The 17,596-nt window shown below is 50.7% G+C and overlaps 1 protein-coding gene across 4 annotated transcripts in view; it reads right to left on the reverse strand.

Annotated features, from left to right (window-relative positions):
• The window catches only part of Kiaa1755 (KIAA1755 ortholog), a 33,312-nt gene extending 22,565 nt beyond the window's left edge, over positions 1-10,747 (reverse strand). The window contains 2 exon segments of one of the 4 annotated variants that reach the window (NM_001430470.1): positions 1,789-1,986; positions 10,536-10,747. In NM_001430470.1, coding sequence (NP_001417399.1) covers positions 1,789-1,986; positions 10,536-10,538 — 201 coding nt within the window. In that variant the 5' untranslated portion in view covers positions 10,539-10,747. 4 annotated transcript variants of the gene reach the window in all.
• Positions 10,748-17,596: the final 6,849 nt, after the last annotated feature.

Genomic DNA, 17,596 nt, shown 5'->3' on the forward strand with positions numbered 1-17,596 from the left:
GCCAGCCCTCGTCTCTGGTTTTTAAGCTGAGCAGTTAAAATGACACGGTGACAATACTGGATGAGAAGTCTGGAAACTTGACACCACCTCTGTCTGCCTTGCCAGACCGTCACGTTAAAAATGGCCATTGGCAGTTTAACATTCTGCCATTTCGATCTCTCTCTTTCCCACTCCTGGGTCTGGTGGTGCAGACCTTCAAAGAGGCAACATGGATCCCCCACGTTCTCAGTGATTGGAGACCTAGTTTGAAGCAGAGAACCCGACCGCAAAGGACCTACTGTGTGTTAGTCTTTGTTCCTGTCTTTTCTGAGGTGGCATGAATCTGTCCATGCCAACCAAATCAAAATTAAAAATAAAGACACAGAAAGGCTGTGAGTTTGACACTGAGAAAGGAAGGGATAGGGAAAGCATGGGTTTGGCTTTTTTTTTTTTTTCTTTTAAGACAGGGTCTCGTGTAGCCCAGGCTGGCTTAGATCTCACACTGTAGCTGAAGATGAACTTCTGATCCTCCTGCATCCACTTGCTAGGTGCCAGCATCACCACGTCATCTAATGTTAATGAATGCAAACTCAGGGCTTTTTGTATGGTAGGCTAGCCCTCTACCAACTGCGCCAAATCTCCAGGCCTGCACTTGTGGTTTGGTCAGCCAAACAAAGTAACAGTTTTGTGGCTGGTCAGGAGGAGGAGAAAAAGGGGTGAGGAGGGGGATCTTCGTGAAACAGGGTCAGGAGGTCATGGAGAGACCACGGGCAAAGGCTTCTGGGAGACACTGCATTCTACTCTTCCCATTCGGGTGCAGTTGTTATGGGGAGTTTTCCTACTAGAGGCTGTGGCCCCTAGATTGGTAGTGTGGCTCTTGTTGGGGTGGCAGAGGGCTCAGGGCAAGTAACAATTGCTTAAGGGGCATGGGCAAACTTCTGAGGAACAAGGGCAGGGGGAACCAGAAGTTTGACTGCTTGGTGATCACCTCACTATTGTCCTAAAACAGGAGATACGGAGACAGAGACATAGAGACAAAGAGACAGAACAGCACACAGACAGAGACAGACAGAGATAGAGACAGAGAGAGCACACACATGACTCAGGAGTCTGGTAAATCTTAATATCCAGTTCCTCTGGTCAACAGTGATTGGTCTAGCTGTGGACACATGACCACAGTCTGGCCAATAAGGATCCTTCCTGGGACTTTTTAGAGTTACTGTGGCCACTGGTCAATGGAGAGAAGCAGAAGCAGGAAGCAGCAGAATGTATCTTCAAGTGGGTTGACTGGGGCCAACTCATGTCCTGAGTGGGGACTAAGTTGTTTTTCGCTACTGCCTAAAACGTTTGGTTCTCCACTTTGCCTTAAGAGTTGCCACCCTGAAATCTCAAGAGGTTTTCAGTGCTAAAAGAGACAGTGTCTTTAGGCACACTCTGGAACATTATCTGTTGCCTGTGTGGAAGTTACCTCACCAGGACCAGAGCCAGCTGGTACCATTAATCATGCCAACACCCAGACTGGTCCCTCAAGACCAGGCAAGGTCCTTGGACACCTGAATTTCCGCTCCCCCTGTTGATGAAATGTGAATGTCATTGGCCCCTAGGTGAAAGAGGGCCATAAGTCAAGTAGCCTTCTTTCTCAACTGATAGGTAGCTTTTCCCTTTCGATAAGAGTTCTTTGGGAACTCTCCCCACATCTACCATATTTCTTGTTGGGGAGACACACCTTGCCCATCTCCTCTCCTCAATCCCAGCCCTTAGGCCTCCTAAGGGAGCTTGTTACCACAGCCCAGGCCCTCCCCAACTTACGCAGGCTGCTTCCCGCACTTGCTCACACAGACGCTTGGCAGGGATGAGGAAATCCAAGAGGAAGCTCAGCCCATCTCCCCGGAAGTCAGAGTCCAGGAGTCGGAACACTTGACCCAGGACAGTGGGGGCAGTGGCTTCAAAAGGCGGGTAGAGCCCTGCCAGTGCATGCTGGATGGCCATGTCAAGGGCTGAAGGGTCCTGTTGGGGACAGCAGGGAGGAAGAACAGTTACAGTAACAGTGTGGACAGGAGCAGTGACCACTACTATGACCTTCAGATCCCTGTGAATGAGACCCTGCTGACTCCCATAGCCCTTCACTTCACCCCAGCCTAACTCAGGAACTTTCCAGTCCTGTACCTCCTGCCTCTGCCCAACGGTGGCCCCACAGCCCAGCCAGACCCCATGGTGGCATGCTCTCTGCAGCTTCCATGACACCTGCCCCAACAGCCGTCAGCCATATCACATTCAATGGCCTCTCCCTCTCTAGCTCACCCACCTATGACTTTTCCCCAACTTCATGACCAACTTCATGCAGTCACCTTCTCTGCCTCCCCAGCCTTCGGTCTTCTGTACACCAGACATCTTCCACCAGGACCCCAGAACAAACTTACTCTGACACACCAGGCATTCAGCAACTTAGGTCTAACTGCTGTGTATGATACCAGCCTCCCCCAGCCCTGCCACCTCTGTCTGTACCTCCACCATGACAAGAGCAGTCTCTAGCTCACCGCCTGCCTCTGCCAGTGTTGTCCCTTCCTCCCAAACGCCCGCCTTCCTCTCTCTCACCTCACCTGGCAACGACCTCTTACTTTAACCTCAAGACTCAGGCCAGCCTTTGCCTGTTCTGGAAGGTACTCAGACTTTACACCTGCTTCTTCCCAGTGTGGTCAGATGTCCCCCTCCTCTGGTTCCTTATCAGAGAAGTTCCCACACTGACTTCTGGTCCTCAAAGGGCAAGTGGGTCAGGCAGGACAGCACCCAAAGGTACCAGATTCCTAATCTCCCACAGCCTGTGAATACAGGCAAAGAGGAACCGAGGAAAATAAATCCGAGACTCTGAGGCAGGTGAGAAGGCACAGCTCACTCTCAACTCTCACTTCAGATCTGAAGCCAAAGAGAGAGGCACAGTCCTTCCCATCTGAGGTCCACGCAGAGCAGGCCACCCCGCCCCCGTCACTTTGGCAGAATGAGAAAATGAGCTCCTACAGCTGCCCTGTGAAGGAGGGTGGGTCACCATGCTGGCGTGCTGCAGAGCCGTGCAGTGGGAATGAGGAAGTCACGCCCCAGAGCCGGGAGGGGGGGGGGTTGGTTGGGGGATCCTCAGTGGGGTAGAACAGAAAGGGCTTTCCCAGGCCTGAGGCCTCACTACTGCTCCAGCCCCACCCACCAGCCAAGCCCTGCTTCCCCACCATCACGGTCTGAGTGAGAATGGTCCCATAGGCTCACATGTTTGAACACGTGGTCACCACTTGGTAGACCTGTTTGGGAAGAAGTAGAAGGTGTGGCCTTGTTGGAGGAGGTGTGTCACTGGGGGTGGGGTTTGAGGTTTCAACAGCTCAAGCCATCCCCGGTTGGCATTCTCTGTCTCATTCTTGCACGTAAGACTGAGCTCTCAGCTACCACCTACCTCAGCACCAAGCCTGCCTCCTGCCTCGCTACCTGCCATGATGGCTGTGGACTCTAGTCCTTTGGAACTTTGAGTCCCAGACAAACTCTTCTATGAGTTGCTTTTGTCATGGTGCCTTTACAGCAACAGAAAAGTGACTAAGCCATCCACCAACCTGGGGACAGAGAGAGAAAGAGATCTCAAGTGTCATTCAAGGACATAAACCCAGTAAGTCCCTGGGCCTGCATCCCTTCATGATGCCATGGGCCCCACTCTATGCTGGGGCACTGACACACCTGGCTTCTACCTCCTTTTGTGACCCTGATTAGGGACCTGCCCTCTCTGGACCTTATCTCCAGTCTGGCTGTCTGCTTCATTTTTAGAACTGTAATTACCCATGACCTTCTGCATTTGTTCTGTTAAAAGTTATTTTTATTTGTTTCTTTATTTTTCTCTTCTACCCGCTGTGTAGAAAGGTATATAATTGTGTCCCTATCTCAAAAGGAAAGGGAGGGGAAGGGAGGGGAAGGGAAGGGAGAGAGAGAAAGAGAGAGAGAGAGAGAGAGAGAGAGAGAGAGAGAGAGAGAGAGAGAGAATAAATCTCCAGACACTTGCTGTGTACCAGCTGTACACAGTTGCTTGCTTGGTGTCACAAACAATGATGCCACCGCTAACCTGGGGCATCCCATTTTATAGTCAGATATCCAGCCTTGCCCAGGGTCTTAGTGGAAATGAGAAAGACAGTGCAGATCCAACCCAGACCCATGGAGGTGAACACAACTGGCCTTCTCTCCCTGCCTCTGGCTGCCTACTCCGTCTGGGGGTCCGCTCCTTTCGGGATGTTCTGCCCGGGATTCTAGTGGCCTAAAGAAACCACAAGAGGAAAAGCAAGGTGAGCTGACCTTGGCTTACACAGGCTGCCTGCATCGGCCGCATGCTTTAGTCACCTTCAGAGGTGGCTGGAGAGTGGGAACTGGGGACAGGCAGACAGGCTACACTCTCGGAGGCTCACTATCTATCAGTCAGGGTCTCCTGGGTCTCAGAATTGTCCAAGAATTCAGGAAGAACATGGTGAAAGGCCCCAGAGGCTGGAGGGAGGAATGATGGCCCCTCGCCATCAGAAATGAAGTGGGCAGCCCCGCCTGGGATCACAGGAGTCTAAGCGCTGCTGCCAGACTCTAAATGATTGCTGTGAAACTTGATAACCTTGTTTCCATTCCTTCCCAGTGAGGGCAGCCCAGCCCAGCAGTCAGTTGCTCCTGCAGGAGCCAGGCATGAATGGATGCTGAGAAGGATGGCGACAGGACCCCCCTTTGCAACCGAGGCTGGAGAAAGAGCTCAGTACCCAAGCCAGAGATGGACTTAGGAAATGGAGTCCTCAATTTCTTTTTGAAAACTACCAGCTTTCAAAAGTTCTTACCAGAAATTAAGGTCAACCTTGAACTCAATGTGTAGCCCAGGCTGACCTCCACTTCCTACCTCTGCCTCCTGAGCACTGGGATGGCTGGTGTGCACCACTGCACTAGGGCTAGACCCAAGTATCTTAGCAGCTTTGCAGTGAGCCTGTTCTATTGGTGTCCTGAATGTTAATTTTATCGAGCAAACTCTGCAAAGGCAAGGTATATAGTCAGATATCTGTCCTTGCAAACATTACCCAGTTCCATCACCCCCACACAGAGGCTCACTCCTAGCCAACTTCCCCTCCCCACCCCACGCCTCTAAAACTGAGCTTCTATTATAGTGTTTTTAAAGAAAATTTTCCGTACAGTATAATCCACAGACTGTGAGTAGGTCCAGACAAAACCCAAGTGGGCATTAAGCAAAGTTACCCTGAGGGCATTGACGGGCAGGGGCCTCATGAGGCAGCCTTTCTTCATTTTCTTCTGAGCTTGCTACATTTTCCAAACATTCTGGAACCAGCAAGTGTAGCTTTTATAACCAGGAGGGGAACATAAAAGTGTGATCCTGTGCTTTTAAGGCTGGCTCTTTTTTTTTAAATGGCCTCGCCAGATGTTCTTAACTGGGCCTTCTGAGATGCGGGCTGGACTGACTTAAAGGTCTAGATCTTTCCACTAACCTCGAAGAGCCAAGATTCTGTTCTCATTTGGCATGGCTGCTTCCTCCTCCTCCTCCTCCTCCTCCTCTTCCTCCTCCTCCTCCTCCCCCACTTCCTTCTCATGGGAAGGGCTGATGTGGGCAGGGTCCTAGAGCATTCCCTCCGCTCTGTGGGAAGGCTAAGGTGCAGCTTGGGATGGGGGAAGCACTTGCCTAACGTGCACAGACTTGGGTTTCATCCCCCACCACAAACAAAGAAGAAAACAAAAAGGTAAGAAAGATGAGATACTGACTAAGCCACACCAGGCGACTTTGGCCACAGGCGATAAATAAATACACTTATAAGTAGGAACCTCTGGAGGGCCCAGACCTCCTCAGAGAGTTTTCTTTCTGCAGTTGACTATGGTTAAGGCAGAAGCTCACAACGGGTCAAACTGCAAAAAAGTGTCTGTGGCATGCTCAGCCACAAACGAGCGTCTGCACCACACCATATAATACTGACACGTCCTATTGATGAGTGACTCAGACATCACGTTAGACGAGGCAGAAAGGTTTTTAAGAGCTAGAGATTGGAGATGCCCAGCTGGCTTTCAAATCCCTGCAAGTTCAAGAGGAGTGTCCCCCAGAACTGCTGGGGAGGACAGTGTCTCCTGGGCGTGACAGAACCGGGTCACTCAGGAGCTCACAGCATCTGTGGTTACCTACACAAGGGCCGCACAAGATCAAGCCAGTCCAAATTCCAGCATGAAGTAAGGAGAGGCCCATGGCACTCCTTCTCCTGCTTCTGCTGAAGAGCTACTGAGAGTTGAGGCCTTCCGCAGGAGGTAGAGTTCATTTCCTCTGAGGGAAGTAGTCCCGAGTAGATTGACCAATCTCCAGTGGATTGCCCCACCTCCGTGGGCAGCACAAATAGAACTCCACTGGTTATAAAAACAAAACAAAAAGGAACAAAGAAACCATAGGATACCGATTTAGGAGGGAGAGAGGAGTGGAGGGAGTGTCTAGGAAGTTGAAGGGAAGGGAAAAATAATTATAATTGAAATACATTGTATACTTAAATGAAATTCTCAAAGAGTTAAAAAAGTATCATATTTGTTCAACAACAACAACAAAACCTCACTGGGCAATACCCATTCTCGGGTCCTTCTAGAATTGTCCATGTAGTTTTGTTCCGGAAGATGTGGGGTAAGGATGTGGTTTCTAAATGGACCAGTCTTGGTTGCTGAGGAAGTTTCAAAGGTCTGACCTCACCCCATGTCCCTGCTCCTGCACAGGAAACAGTCTGATGAGGGGGTTTGCCGGTGAGAAGTGGAAGCTGATGAATGTGAGAAAGTACAATGTGGACCCTTGCTGGGGACCCCCAACCACCCACCTCAAAGGAGCAGTAGGTCTGGGACACTACAGCTGCCCTGTCTGATCTACTCAATATTCCGTAAACCTCTCAGTGTTTTGAAGGTTGGCCAAAGCAAGCAGACCTTTGAGCCAGCTGCTGCCCAGCAGGCAGGTGTCAGGCTTCGAGCTTCCTGGGACTCTCTCGAACTTGTCTAGGCTGAGGTCTCAAAGTCAGCTCCCCGACTGCCCGAAAGTTCCTGCTCCCATCCAACTCAAATTGCTTGCGTTTTTTTTTGTCTGTGTGTGGGTGGATGGGGGTTGGAGTGAGAATCCGGCTCTTTGTAAACCAGCTTTCAAATCAGCTCTTTATAAACAAACTTTCCAAACTGGAAGTACAGCCCAGATGCGGCGAACCAGGACAGGAGTGGGTGTCAAAAGAGCTGTGTTCAAGTCCCGCTCAGCCATGAGGCATCCAGGAAGTTGTTTCTGCTTCTGAGAGACCTCCCTGGTCCCATGTTTGTCCTTGTCTCTACTCCTAGGCCTCTGGCCTGTGGCACAGCTTCTCACTCAAGCCACAAGATGACAAAGTTGCTCCTTACGGCTGCCTCTGAGCTGCTCTGAGCAAGCCTTCTGGGTGAGGCCTGAGCTAGATCCATTCCATGCATGGCTTTACACGATTGCCCTGGTAATTCTGTGGGCTGGGTATCTTCTCCCCATTTTACAGGTTAATAAACAGAGCCTCACATCGTTCTGCTGGCCGGTGAACAGGAACATCGTCTGAGGTTCTCTAAAGACTTTCATCCACAGAGAGCTGTGGCCCTCAGTCACATCAGGTGGCTCCCTAGTGCTTGGGCAGCTTGTGAGCCTAGTACTTAGGTCTCCCATCCTGTCTTCCCTGCTTCCAAGACAGACCCAGCTCTAGCCGGGGGGGCTCCCTTTCATCCTTCTGCCCCGTGTGCAAGGTTTTCTTGCCATGCTCACACACTTGGTTTAGTTATTTGCTTAATATTTATTCTTGATTATTCAATGTTTGACTTTTCTTCCTATTCATCTTCTGTGTAAATTTGCTTTATTTATTGTCCTGTGTTTGTACCGTTTCAGTCATTTCCATAACAATTCCCTCTAAGCGCCTCCTCACTTAGCCTCTGGCATCCCCTCCTGGGCACCCGCCATTTCTGCTCACACTGTCCCCATCTCTGAACAAGGTAAGCGCCTACCCAACCTTCAGAAGAGTCCTGCCAGGGGTCATCTCTTCTCAGGTTTCCATGGTGCCTGTGCTTACAGGCAAGAAGCATAGACTTCTCTTGGACTTGCCCCTTTATTTACTCTAACTATGAGAAAGAATTGTAAGGTTGAAGGCCAGCCCAGACAGTTTAATGGGATCCTGTCTCAAAACAAAGTAAGTTAAAAAAGAGAGCTGGGGGTGTGGCTCTGCAGTAGAGCAATTGCTTAACATGCAGGAAGCCATAGGTTTTAAAAATCACAGCACTAAATCTCCTCCAGGGGCCAGCAAAATGGCTCAGCAAGTTAAGGTTCTTGCTATCAAGCCTGATGACCAGTTTGATCCCACCAGGGAAGGAGAGAACCCAGGCCCAAACTTTGTCCTCTAACCTCCACATGCATGCCACAAAGGCACGCTAGAGTGTCGTGCTGCAGTGAGCAGACTGTGAGTGGATATATCATGGTGGATATTACAGGACAAAGAGGAATTTCCCAGCAGAGACAGTTCATACGAAGGTCCTGGGGCAGAAGGGACCATGAACCCTAAGGGGTTCTGAAATCAGGTCTGAGTATTCAGGGCACAAAGTTAAGACTGGAGAAGAGAAAACAGTGGTGTAGATCCCAATGCCCACATAACCTGGGTATGGTCTCACACACGCCTATACCCCCAGCACTGAGCCAGACAGACATGGGAGGATCCCTGGGATTTTTCCAGACTAGCCAATAAACTGCAAGATATAGATTCAGGGAGAGACTCTGGCTCTAAGGACTAGACAGAAGTTATAAAGGCTTGTGTGTGCAATACAGCCATCCATACACATGCATGTGCGGTGTCATACACACCTCACACGTATACATGTACAAACATGTACATTCCCTCATATCACACCACAATACACACACACATGCACACATGCACACATATGCACATACGTATGCGTGCACACATGCAAACACATACATGCACACATGTACATGCACATACATGCACAAACACATGCATGCACACTCACATTCAAATAAAGGCAGAGATGAAAACATGGCCGCCCTACCCCTTAGGAAATACTGAGGCGCATCCTGGGGTCTGACCTTTGACCCAAGAGTCTGGGTTCACTGAGGGTTTGTTCGTTTGTTTGTTTGCTTGTTTTCAAAAAAAGTGAATAAACAGATTCCATCAAAACCAGAACTTTAACAGATAGATGAGCTGGGGCGTTAAGGTGCCTTTGCACAGTGAGAATCCTGGCTGTCCCACTTTGTACTTCTGGAAGGGTAGCATTGCCAGCTATCTAGGCTCCTTGGTTTCAGGTTCACATCTGTGTGATGAGGGGCTACAAGTCTGCAGTTAGAGCTGGTGGGAGTGCCCAGCAAGGGGTCTTGCTATAGAGAGAGGCAGACAACCACTGCCTTAGGCCATACCACTTAGAATGTACTTTTAACCTGCTCCAAGAGCGGTGTATACCACACCTCTGCTGTCTGAGTTTGGGAGCCTACCGTCTGTGTGCAGAGGTGTCTGTCATACTTCAGCACGAGCAAGCAGGCACATGAGGCCTGTGTGCTTGTACTCATTCATCGTGGTTCAGGGATTTGTGTATGCATGCACGGTGTGAATTCACCTCTCTATAGAAGTCTTCGTCTGGACCTACACAGGAAGGGAAGCCCACCCAAGCCAGCATAGCAAATCAGAGTCAAGGGCTGAACCCCCTGGCCTGTCTCCCAACTCTGTCAAAATCCCTTGAGATTTGCAAAATTGCTCCAGTGAATCCTTCCCATTACTGAACCTGTCTGGAGTTGAGCTAAGACTCTGAGTAACAGACTTCATTTTGATTCCTTCTTCCCAGACACTGGCATAAAAGGCACACACAACTCTCCCCGAGGCCCCCTTCCCAGGGTGCCACCCAGGGAACCCAGGCATAGAGGTACTATACCCCTTCAGCCTTCTCCCCAGATGCCTCTACACCTCATGCCCATGGGAGGACCACACGGCCCAACATGTGCAAGTTTAACTTGCCAAACCTCCAGGTCTAAAATAGCAAACGCACCCAGAATTTGCTAAGCAAATCCCTCTAACCCATTCTCCTGTCCTCAGGGGTCTGTGCTGTGCTGAGTGGGGGACTTCGACTCCCTTCTCATTCCAGGCCCCCTACAGGACACAGCACTGTCAATCAGTAAGTATAAAGTTTAAAGTGCTAAAAACATCCCAAGTTTTCTGCATGGCTCACGGCCCAGAACTCCAGTTCAGATTTGCATACTGGTTTGGAGCGAGATGAAAGCGTACATCTCTGCAGAGAGGCCCAGGCAGGACGCACGGCCCAGGAGTGAATCAAAGCCCCACTCTTGCCCTAATCCTGCGGGAGCTACGCAGTTAAGCACCAATCCAGACCGGGAACCGAGGGTCTCTAGGTGCACGCACCCCCCTGCCCCGACACACACACACACACACACACACACACACACACACACACACACACACCCTGGGAATTGTGCGGGAGAGAATCCAGCAGAGTGAGGTGGTCCAGGCCCAGGAGGGCGTTACCATGGTGATGCTCCTCTGGTCCCTGCGCTGGCAGTCTCTGTCCCGCGAAGCTCTGGCTCTCCTAGCTTCTTTGGAGAGAGTGCGGAGGGCAAGCGCGAGCGGGGAACTCCCAACTCAGCCTCCTCCCGAGGGGCAGCCAGACCCGGACCGGGAAGAGGGAGAGGGGACCCAGACTGAGGAGGCGAAAGGGAGGGGGGGAGGCGGGCCACTCCGTGGGGGGCGGGGCGGCGGCGGGACAGCGGCCCTTTGTGCGACGCCTCGCCCTGCGCCCGCCCTGCAGCCGCCGCCGCCGAGGGTGACAGGAGCCCGACGTTCAGCCCACCCCGTACCCCCTGCCGAGGCCACCGGAACTGTCTAGCGCTGCCCAGCGCTCCTCCAGCGTCCCCACCCAGGACTGTTGGCTTCTTTATCTGCAAGTCATTTTTTCTCCTAAGCCTCAGTTTTTCTCCTCTCACCTGAAAAATGAGGTGGTGGGGATAGCACCCCTTCCTGGAATAGGGGAGCAGAGGCCAGCATTGGTCCTGATGGCCCGATCTCAAGCTTGGGATTACACACACAGCCTTCAAGAACTTGAAGTCCCCATGACAGACACCCGCATTGCTGTGAAGAGGGGTTCACTAGACACCCTCCATGCCTGTGCCTGACTCCCTAGCTCTGGAACCAACCTTGGAAGGAGAGGCGGGCTGGTTGGAAGCCCCCACCTGAGGTGCTAGGTTTCCTGTCGAATGACTCCAGTTGATCCGTTTATTATCAAATACTTGGCTGAGTCAGAACAACACAGAGACTCCCTGTTCTGGGGGCTGTAGAAGGGGTCGGGGTTGTCATCTGCTGGGAACTGGGACTGGAATGAGAGGAACAGAAAAAACAACCATGAGCTAACTGCTAAGAAGGAACGGAATTGGTCAAGAACTCCAGAGAGGAGGCTGGAAAGATTTGGCCGCTCTTCTAGAAGACACAGGTTTCCATTCCCAGCGCCCACATGGCCATTCACAACCACTTGCTAAGGGGATCTAACGCCTTCTTTTGGCCTCATAGGGCACCAGGAACATGCATGGTACAGAGATACACAAGCAGGAAAAATACCCACATACTTGTTTTTTTGTTTTTGTTTTTGTTTTAAAGAGTGGCCAGAACCAAGTGAATGGAGAATGGAGAGGGGCAGCAGGAAAATGGAGTTCTAGGCAGTGGAACAGCACCAAAGAGGCCTCCAGGGTGGTGGCTTAAAAAGATGGGGACAAGTAAGTGGAGAACGGAAAGGATGGGTGCGATGGTAAAGGTTTTCCTTCCGAGTCTTGGGGCTGGGGATTTAGCTCAGTGATAGAGCGCTTACCTAGGAAGCGCAAGGCCCTGGGTTCGGTCCCCAGCTCTGGAAAAAAAAAAAAAAAAAAAAAGAACTGAGTCTTATCCACACCTCCACCCCCCAGCACCCCCCAGCACTCCCAGCACCCCCCAGCACCCCCCAGCACCCCCAGCACCCCCCAGCACCCCCCAGCTCCCCCCAGCTCCCCCCAGCCTGATTATCTAGTCTCTTCACAAGATCCAGAGTTAGGAGCCATCCCAAATCCTGCCCCTTGGGTTTCTGTTTCTTTGCTGTTGGACTAGTAAGTCCCCAGTAGTTTCACTATGCTGTGGGGCTTCTTGGGGATACTACTTAAACATCAGATAAGCCCTCCCTGAGAGGCAGAGTGGGCAGGGGGGCTTTTGTTGTTCTTTTGCTTTGTTTTTTGTTTTTGTTTTTGTTTTTGTTTTTTGAGACAGGGTCTTAAGTGTCCCAGCCTGAGGGAGAATTCCTTATGTAGCTGAGGATGGCCTTGAACTTCTGACCCTTCTACCTTGCCCTCGCAAGTGCCGGGGTCAGAGGCATGCACTGCTACTTGTGCTTCATGTGGGTCTGGGCCTTTGTACATTCTAGGCAAACACTCTGCCAATAGCCCCATAGGAATGCATTTGTTTAAGGGAAAACAGCCTTCGGTTTACTGTGCAGAATTCAGCTGGGAGGTGGGGTTTCGAGTTCCGGACAGCAACAAGACAAAAGTAACACAAGAGTCAGCTTTCCAGGACCACGAGAGACAGAACAGATCCTGAATTAAGTAAGCAGAGAAAATCGAATTGAAAAGGCCTTGGGTGCTTACAGAGTCTGTGGGAAAGCTTGGGTCTAACCTGTGGCAAGGGTGCTCCAGGTGTCTCAGTGTCGGGAATAACCTGGAAGGCCCTGAAAACCTCGGGGACCACTTCAGGCCGTAAGCGTGCTAAAGAGGAGCTTCCTGCACATCAGACACTTTTGCAAGTGAACTATGGGGCAGACCCAGCCACTGGCATCACTTGAGACACAAAGAGCCTCAGGCAGAGTCTGGTGGAGTAGAAAAGCTGCACTCCTGGCTGAGCAAGGCCTCCATTCTAGAAAGCACTCCAGTAACTACCTTGGTGTGCTGCCTGAACGAGTCCCAGACATTCCTCTTGCCTGGGCCACTGTCCTTAAGCCTTAGAAGGACAGTTGGGTCAGGCCAAGCTGACGTGTGCTCAGGAATTCAGCAGAACTGTCCAGATGTGGAAGAGCTGGTCATCCAAGAGGAAACAAGTTCATAGGAGAGAGGGGGAGGACATGAAGTGGACTCTAAATGACACATGCCAGTTCAGTCCACTGCTGGGCCTCTCAGCAGCCGTCATACCCTAAGCCTGTGTATGTTTTTCCAGAAATGTGCTGTACGGATATGGTATAACAATTTGAAAGACAGCCAGGAGTGTGTTTGCTCATGTGTGCACTTCTATATGCGTACATAAACACACACATAGACACAGACACACATAGACATGTACACTGACACAGATACAGATACACACACACACACATAGACACACAGAGAGACACATAGACAGATACAGATACACACACAGACACACACAGACACACACATACACACACACATAGATATACACACACAGATACACAGACACACACAGTAACACATATACACAGACACCCAGAGACACATATACACACAGTGAGACACACAAATACACAGACATATACACACATAGAGACACACAGACACACACAGAGATACACAGAAACTCAGATACACACATACATATATAGACACAGAGATACATAGACACACAGAGAGACACAGACATACACAGACACACACAGAGATACACAGAAACTCAGATACATACACACATAGACACAAAGATACATAGACACACAGAGAAACACATATAGAGACAGAGACACAAAGAGAGAGACAGACACACACAGAGAACAGAGAGAAAGACAGAGAGAGAGAAACACAGGCACATATACAGAAAGACAGAGATGCACGCACGCGCGCGCGCGCACACACACACACACACACACACACACACACACACACACACACACACACACCTCTATCTGGCCTGAGCCCATAGAAACCCTTTTGATCCTCAGATTCCTCTTTTGTGTTCAAAATACCATTTCTCACAGGACTGCTGTGAGGCTTCATCAGGCAGGCAAATGTTAAGGGCTCTAGGCTGGACATGGTCCTCCTGGACTTTCCAGGGGATTCCCAAGGGCTGGTTAAGAATTCACATCCTCTCCCATCAGCCAGTGAGGAACTGAACCATGTCCAGTTGCCAGGCTACACTGGAGAAATCAATTCCACCCCCACCCTGTCTGACATCTGCTGGTGAGAGGATGGGAGTTGACTTGGGAAGAGTTTCTGCTGGTGAGTCCTTGGGTGGTCCTGAGAAGATCACATCCCTCTCAGAGCCAGAGTTTCCTCAGTGGACAATGGAGGGTCCAGATGCTCCTGGAGGAGGACTAAGAGGATTCCCCTGAGATAACCCATTGGAAAGGTGAAAACCAAGTCTAGGTTATGACAAGTCTTAAGCAACTGGCAGCTCTGTGACCTTGAGACTTGTGAGGCCAGGATAGGCCTTGCTAGGATACCTCACCAAGGGGGACAGGCTCATCTGGGGAGAAAAGGGTTGCCAATATAGGAAGAACATCATGGGATTTAGAGTCATTAACTCCTTTGCTAAATATGTGTACCAATTATAAGGATGCCAGACACTTGGCAGTCATGTATACCCTTCTCCTTCCCTGTCCATGGCAGACATAAATAATCAACTACAGAACTTCCAGTGAAACCTAGAAGCAGCCTCAGAATCCTCCTCAATGTACACAGTGCAGGTGGATGCCACCGGTCAGCACAAGTGATCATAGACCTGACATTCATTTGTCATCTGTGATCTGAAATGTTAGTGGATGGCCTGGAAGAAGACATAGGTTCTCAAGCCTGAGGATTTCGCTCTGAGTCTTGCCTTAAAACCCATGGTGGGATGGGAGCGTGGCTCAGCACTTGCTTGGCATGTGTGAGGAAGCCCTGTGTTTTCATCCCCAGCATGGCCAAAGCAGACACAAGCCACACCTCTAAGGCCCTTGTGAGAATGAGTAGATATTGAATGAGTGGCAAACACATTCCCTGAAAATCCCCTCAAGGAAAAGTCAGAGTCTTGGGAACCTTCAAGACCAGCCTAGTGGGCAGTTCCCTGTGAGCAGGTGCCCTGATACATTTTCTATGGCTGTAATATCATACCCTGAGGCAGAACAATTTATGAAGAAAAGAGGTTTATTCAGCTCCTCAGGGCTGGGACTGAGATTTCACGATATTGGGAGTGTTGGCTAGTGAAAGACAGAGAAAAATATGGCAGACAGGTGGACCAGTATGTGCCAAGAAGTGAATTTTTCCTGCAGGGCATGAAGTCAGAGGGAACGAAAGGGGGGCCTCTCCTGAGATCCCCCTAGCTGCTGGGTGGGGGTAGTGTAAGAGGGCAGCCTGGATGGCCCTGGGACCATAGACTAGCAGACACAGGCTCTGGGGGTTGCTTAGGCATTCACTTCCTCAGGCTCTAGCCTTTGGGCCCTATACCCTGGAACTTCATTTGCCCTTCCACTCCAGCCCTGTCTTGTTATTGTAGGACAGACTCCATGACTGATTCCCTGCCGGCTGAGGGAGGAAGGGGAGAGAGGAGTGCAGCCAACATAGGCCTTCCTGCCTCTCACCCCACACACATATCCAGGTCCCCCCACATTCCCCACCACACCCCATCCCAGGAGATTACTTTTCTCACAACGCCTACTCCTCCTTGGAGGACCAAGACCTCTGGGAAACCTGGCCTAGTGGCCCAGGTCTATCCCTCTTGGCTCTGATGCTCAGGGCTTCTCTCTCGCTCCCTCAGGAGTTCACCTACCGTGGAAGGAGGCAATGTCACAGAGTTGGGCTGTGGACATAGTTGGAGTCTAGAGGAGGGAACCCACCCACACCTCCTAGTGGTCAAGTCAGAAGGTTTCTCAGAGAACAGAACACTTACACTGGGGTTTGGAGGGGAAATAGAAGACAAGAGGAGAAAGAGGAGAAGACATTTGAAGACAAGGAGACAGAGTGCACAGATGGTTGTTGCAGGTCAGTTCTATAAGGTCAGAAAGGGGCTCCATGTCTATAAATGTTTGCTGAATGAGTGTTTGACAGGGAAGGCAGAGCTCCGGTATGGCTGCATGGGTGAGTAAGTGGGTAGACATATGGGTAGATGGGTAAGCATGTGGACACACAGACAGCCAGATGGGTGGAAGGATGGTTGAGTGGGTAGGTTGGTGGATAAATGAATAGTGGGTAGATAAGTAGGTGTGTAGGAAGGTGGTTGGGTAAGAGTGCATTAGGCAGTCAATTGTCAGAGGTCTATTAGGAAAGTAGGGGGTTTCGGTCCCAACAAGTTTACCATCCTGGAAGTCTGGAAGAAGTTCATCATCCTAGAGTGCCATGGTCACCCAGGCAGCCAAGCAGGGAAGGACAGAGCTGATGACCTTGAGCCAAGAGGTCTATAGAACACCTGTGTCTACTGCCTCAGCTCTCTTCAGCAGCCCCTGCTTCCCGGTTTTGTCATTCCTCAGCCAGGGTGGCCTCTGAACCCAGCAGGAAGTCAAGGGTCCAGCATTTCTCAGAGGCTGCATCATGCTCCTCACTCAGAGCTCTGTGTGTGTGCATGTGTATGTATATGCATGCGTATGCAGTGGAAGATCAGTTTGTCTGATTGTGGGGAGAGGAGTCGGGAAGACCCAGGACAGAACTCACAGCATTCAAGGACCAAAAGGAAGGGGCACAAGAAACTGTGACCCTATGACCCTATGACCCAGTGCTGAGACTTGACTGACTCCAAAGATATGGTGGGTAGCCACAGCTACCAACCTCCAAAGAGCTAGGAAGCAAGCATAAGTCTCAGGGCGGGGGTCACTGACTACCCAGCATGTTCCCTAGGACAGACACAGAGAGAATGTAAACCCAGGCCACACTGACAAACTACTCCTCATCCATCATGCTGGCAAAGGTTCCAAATCCTGGCATTGGGTACCGTCACACTGCATGGGTGGCTGCAGTAGGCCCTTGTGAAAGGCTTGGCCTCCAGCTGGGTACTGTTATATGAGGTAGGGCCTTTAGGAAATGTGGTGGTTTGAATGAGAATGAACTCCACAGGCTCATGTATTTGAACGGCTGGTCCCTACTTGGTGGGACTGTTTTGGGAAGGATTAGGAGGTGTGGCCTTGTTGGAGGAGCCACTGTGGGCAAGGGGTAGACTTTGAGATTTCAAATACTCACTCATGCCAGCCCCAACCCTCTGCCTCCAACTTGTGAATCAGGATGTAAGCGCTCAGCTTCTGCTCAAGCATCATGCCAGCCAGCCTGCCTATCACCACACTCCCTTCATGGACTCACCTGAAAGTGTAAGAAAGGCTACACATTAAAAACTCTTTTATAAAATACTTTGGTCATGGTGTCTCTTCACAGCAATAGAACAGTAACTGAGACAGGGGTGAGGATCTAGGAGGTTTGAGGTCACAGAAGGCATATCCTGAAAGGGGATGCACCCTCCTCTCCCTCTCCCCCTCCCGCTTCCCTCCCTCTTTGACTGCTCTCAGGAGAGGAACAGCTTGCCTTTGTGTATGAAACCCTCTGCCACTGGACTCTTCTTCACCACAAGCCCAAAAGGTCACCAGGCCAGACGACTGTGGGCTGGAATTCTAA

This window comes from Rattus norvegicus, chromosome 3 (assembly GCF_021556685.1).
Source record: "Rattus norvegicus strain SHRSP/BbbUtx chromosome 3, alternate assembly SHRSP_T2T, whole genome shotgun sequence".
Taxonomy (NCBI): Eukaryota; Metazoa; Chordata; class Mammalia; order Rodentia; family Muridae; genus Rattus; species Rattus norvegicus.